Genomic DNA, 5,000 nt, shown 5'->3' with positions numbered 1-5,000 from the left:
CCTGGATGTTTTCATATAGACCTGTGGAATCTTACCTGGATGTTTTCATATATACCTGTGGAATCTTACCTGGATGTTTTCATATATACCTGTGGAATCTTACCTGGATGTTTTCATATATACCTGTGGAATCTTACCTGGAGGTTTTCATATATACCTGTGGAATCTTACCTGGATGTTTTCATATATACCTGTGGAATCTTACCTGGATGTTTTGTGTCTTCCAGCTCTTCCTTGAGAACCTGGAGCACAACGACTCGTTTGTGTATCTGTCTGCCATTCAAGGTAAGAGACCAGCCTGGATAGTGCTGCTGTACACTAGTGGCTGTCACTTCTCCTATCACTATGAGATCAGTGTGGTTCCCTCCTAGCAGCAAGGGGATAGGAAGGAAGGAAGGAAGGAAGGAAGGAAGGAAGGAAGGAAGGAAGGAAGGAAGGAAGGAAGGAAGGAAGGAAGGAAGGGCTGCTCGATTAATCGGATTTTAATCTAGATGATCTATGTTTGTCTTGACTGACACGTTTTGTAGCCCTCCGCTTACGTTACAAGCTAACTAATATCATTATCTCAGATTAAAAGAACAAAACGTGTGATGCATTGTCACCATTTTATTTCGGCTGGTTATTTATTTGAGAATACAGCGATGTCCTCTGCAAATGTAAACGTTAGATCCATTTTCCCCTCATACCATCTTGCGGTAAGCAAAAGTTCCACCTGCTTCACGGCCACTTCATAATAAGCTTGCTAGCCACCTCAAATAGTTAACCAAATGTTACATAGCTCGCTCGATAATGAGGATTGATAAGCAGTGTGGTCGTAAACTTTCACAGGTTCATTGCTGAGTATTCATAAATGTTCAAACTGTGTAGTAAGTCAGTGCACATAATACAAACCTTCATTCATTACCGAAGGCACTGTCGGTAATGCAGGGCAGGCACGTCGTGTCTTGACTCTTTGCTGTGGATATGGGAGGCACAAGTGCTGCAGTTCACTTGCTCCCTCCACTGGATAATTGTAGAAATATGTTTTTATTTTATTTTACAGCGTTTAAGTGGAAAATACAGGCGGAAATAATGTTTTTTAAATAGGGACATATCGGCTGCATAACGGCCGATACCGATGTCGTTAAAAAGGTCTAAAAACAGCCGATATATCGGCTCTTCCGATATATCGGTCGGGCTCTAATCGTGATTATGATTTTTGCCATAATCGAGCAGCCCTAACGGAGGGAGAGATGGAGGAAGGGAGGAAGGAAGGAAGGTGACTGGCGGCTTCTCTCCTCTGCAGGTCTGGCGGTTCTGGCAGACGCCTTCCCTGAGAAGATCCTGCAAAGGCTCCTGGGAGAGTACGAGAGCGGCCCCTCCCGCCAGGACAGGAGTCTGGAGACGCGGCTGAAAGTAGGAGAGGTTCTGATGAGGGCCAGCAGGGCCATGGGTGAGCACACACACTCTCACTCACACACACTCACACACACTCTCACACACACTCACACACACTCTCACACACATTCACACACACTCACACGCACTCTCACACACACTCACACACACTCTCACACACACTCACACACACTCTCACACACACTCACACACACTCACACACACACACTCACACACACTCACGCACACTCACGCACACACGCGCACTGTAACCACCCAGAGAGCTCACTGTAGCGCAAGAGACCCTTCGTTCAGAGAGGAGGTGTGGAACCTGGTTGCAGTTGATTTAATGACAAGACAAAAATACAACACAAAAACCCTTAGTCGGGAAGACTGGGTAAGATGGGAAACTGAGGGGAGGCCCCGTCTGGGAGACCGGGGATCAAAAAGAGAGCTGCAAAGTTGCCTCGTCATGGTGGTCGACCCCGGACGGCTTTTCCTCCGGCGGGTCGTTGTCCTCGGCGGTAGGCGGTCAACTCTGGAAGCCACAGGAGAACAAGGTTAGTTTGGTCTGGCAAAACTAGTGTGAGAACAACATCAACACCCTCTCAGCCATGGTCTACCTGCTACCGTTCTCCCAACTCGGTTGACCGGGAGCCATTTTGTCTTTCCCCTGTCACCTGCTGCTGCTGCTGCACTGATTGCGCAATCTGCCACAGCTGTGCTGGTTGCCGGGGAAGGTAGGAGCCAGCCTGAAGCACCAGACCTCCAGCACCTGTCCCCGTGGGGCATGTTGGCGCTGTCCACGGTGCTGAGAAACGGGGCGCTGTCCATGGTGCTGACCGGCGAACGCTGGCCGCGGTGCCCTCGGGTTACCACAACACACACACACACACTCACTCTCTCTCTCTCACACACACACACACACATACTCTCACAGACAACCGTGCACACACACACATCCTGGAGATGTCATGGTGCTGACCGGCGAACGCTGGCCGCGGTGCCCTCGGGTTACCACAACACACACACACACCCACTCTCTCTCTCTCTCACACACACACACACACACACACATACTCTCACAGACAACCGTGCACACACACACACACACATCCTGGGAGAAGGTCAAAGCGAGCAGCGAAGCAGGATAATGTTCTGGTATGAAGAGTGTCCAGAGAGGGAGGGGCTTGTCCTCCGGCCAGTTCACCAGGATTTATGGCAGGGAGGGATCTGAATGAGCAGTTGTCTGCGATATACTATGAGAGAGTGTGTGTGTGTGTGTGTGTGTGTGTGTGTGTGTGTGTGTGTGTGTGTGTGTATGTGTGTGTGTGTGTGTGTGTGTGTGTGTGTGTGTTAGTGCTCTAGTGTGTTTCTATTTGAATTCATTGTGGCGGGTACATGTGTGTGAGTCTGTGTTAGCTGTGCAGCTCTGTCAGCCACAGTTGTAGCCGCCAAGCCATAAAAGTGACAGGGGACAGAACACGCTTGTTCTGCACTCAGAGCTCTGTTCAGAAGGCACTGGATTGAAACCTATCTCTGTTAGAGATTCCTGTGTTGCCGCCTCCCCTCTGTTTCTGTGTGTGTGTGTGTGTGTGTGTGTGTGTGTGTGTGTGTGTGCGTGTGTGTGTGTGCGTGTGTGTGTGTGTCTTGCTGTCTCTCTGTCTCCTCTCACTGTATTGGTGTGCCATCGTACCATTTGAAGCAGACAGACACGGGGTTATGTGCTCCAGACAGTCTCTGGCCGCTCTCCTCCTCGGCCAACAGGCCCGGCTCTCTCTCGCCCCCCCAGCTGCTCGCTGTGTCCCAGCCTCTACGCCACCTCCGCGCTCTGCCTCTCTGTCACACACACACAACATGCTGGGATATTGATCTGATCTGTTGCTGCTGGTCATCTAGAGTTCTGGACCGAACCGAATCTTTACGTCCGCCCCAGCTCAGGGCAAGAGGTAATGATTTTGTTGGCCTGTGTTTGTCTGTCCGTCCGTCCGCAGGATGTCACAAAATTTGTACGGAGAAAAATCCTACGCAACAGGATTACGGGTTGGGGTGTGTGTTTGTGTGCGTGTGTGCGTGTGTGTGTGTGAGTGTGTGGGCCCGATGCTGGCACCTTCTCAGGTTCTAGTCCTGAGGGTCCAGGTGTGGCTGTGGTTCTCTCTCAGACAGAGGATGAGGACAACAACAGGTGTTAGGAGGGAGGTCTTCTGACCCCCCCTCTCTCACACACACACACACACACACACACACACACACACACACACACACACACACACCTGTTTTCTCTTTAATTAAGGCAATTATAGGCGTGACAGTCTTTTGAGACAACAAACTGAGGAGAGATCAGCTGTGTGTGTGTGAGTGTGTGTATTTGTGTGTTTGTGTGCGTGTGTTTGTGTGCGTGTGTGTGTATGTGTGTGTGTCTTTATGTGTCATGGGGCCAGTAGAACCAGCTGTAGGGACCCTGGCTCACTCCACCCATCTTGGCCTCCCCCCTCAAACCAGAACCAGCCAACTCCTCCACCACCATGAGGTCCCTGGCTCTGAACATAGCAGGATTAGAAGCAGGGGCTTTCTTAGTGAACTTAACACACACACACACACATGCCTACATTATGTCTCTGAGCTCTATCTCACTCTCTATATCACTCTCTCTCTCTCTCTCTCTGTCTCTCTCTCTCTCTCTCTCTCTCTCACACACACACACACACACAAAGAGAAAGATGCTCTCTTACACTGAGGAACCAAAGATGGAGCAGCTGACTGGCTTCAGGTTCTGGCTGACTACATGGGAGTGTGACTCAGCATCTAGTAGAGAGAGAGAGAGAGGCAGAGAGAGAGAGAGAGAGAGGGAGCTCACCACCTGGAAGGTTTGGCAGGGTCAGGTCCTGCTGAGGCCCCCCTGAGGGCAGACACCTGGCCCCGCCTCCTGCTGAGTGGCCGTGGTGCCGTGGTGCTGTGGCCTGCATACCCACTCGCCTCCAGCTCCTCCAGCCAGGCTTGCACATCTGAGATACTGTACATTCAGTATTGCGACTGAAGAAGCGCTGATATTTGCTGCAGTTTTCACATCAGTGGCCTTTAAGAAGTGGGTATACTGTATGGTGGCTCGGTGGCTCCCGGCGTTACACTGTCCCCTCACAGCAAGAAGGTACTGTGTTTGATTCCCGCAGGGGCTATCTTCCGGGCCTTTCTGTGCGGAGTTTACATGTTCTCCCCGTGCTCACTCTGGTTCCATCCACATGGAACCCAGAATGAAAAACATGCAGAAGAACATATTGCTCTTCAGTCCTGTCCCTGACCAGGACTTGGACTTGGTCCCCGGGTGCCACTGATGAGGCTGCCCACTGCTCCTGGCTGTCCCTAATAATAATAATAATAACAACAACAACAACAACAACAATAATAATAATAATAATAATAATAATTATTATTATTATTATCATTGTTGTTATTATTATTATTAATATTATAATTAATATTATTAGTATTATTATTATTTCTAATAATAATAATAATAATATGATTAATGGTGATGTATTCTCTCCCCTCCCCCAGGTGACCTGGCCCCCCACCTGGGTCGGCCTCTGCTGGGGGTGTTCCTTAGAGGCACCCGGGACCAGGAC

At 49.8% G+C, this 5,000-nt stretch overlaps 1 protein-coding gene across 1 annotated transcript in view; it reads left to right on the top strand.

Moving 5' to 3' along the window:
* The window catches only part of tango6 (transport and golgi organization 6 homolog), a 20,372-nt gene that overhangs the window by 9,008 nt on the left and 6,364 nt on the right, over window positions 1-5,000 (top strand). Inside the window, exons 14-16 of the mRNA XM_084453182.1 lie at window positions 228-285; window positions 1,286-1,432; window positions 4,933-5,000. The exon at window positions 4,933-5,000 is cut by the window's right edge and continues 84 nt beyond it. Coding sequence (XP_084309308.1) covers window positions 228-285; window positions 1,286-1,432; window positions 4,933-5,000 — 273 coding nt within the window. The remainder of the gene's footprint in view (window positions 1-227; window positions 286-1,285; window positions 1,433-4,932) is intronic.

Source organism: Borostomias antarcticus (assembly GCF_949987555.1).
Source record: "Borostomias antarcticus genome assembly, chromosome: 18".
NCBI classification, from domain to species: Eukaryota; Metazoa; Chordata; class Actinopteri; order Stomiiformes; family Stomiidae; genus Borostomias; species Borostomias antarcticus.
Note: the sequence above shows the minus strand (reverse complement) of the source record. Positions and strands in the feature narration are given on the sequence as shown.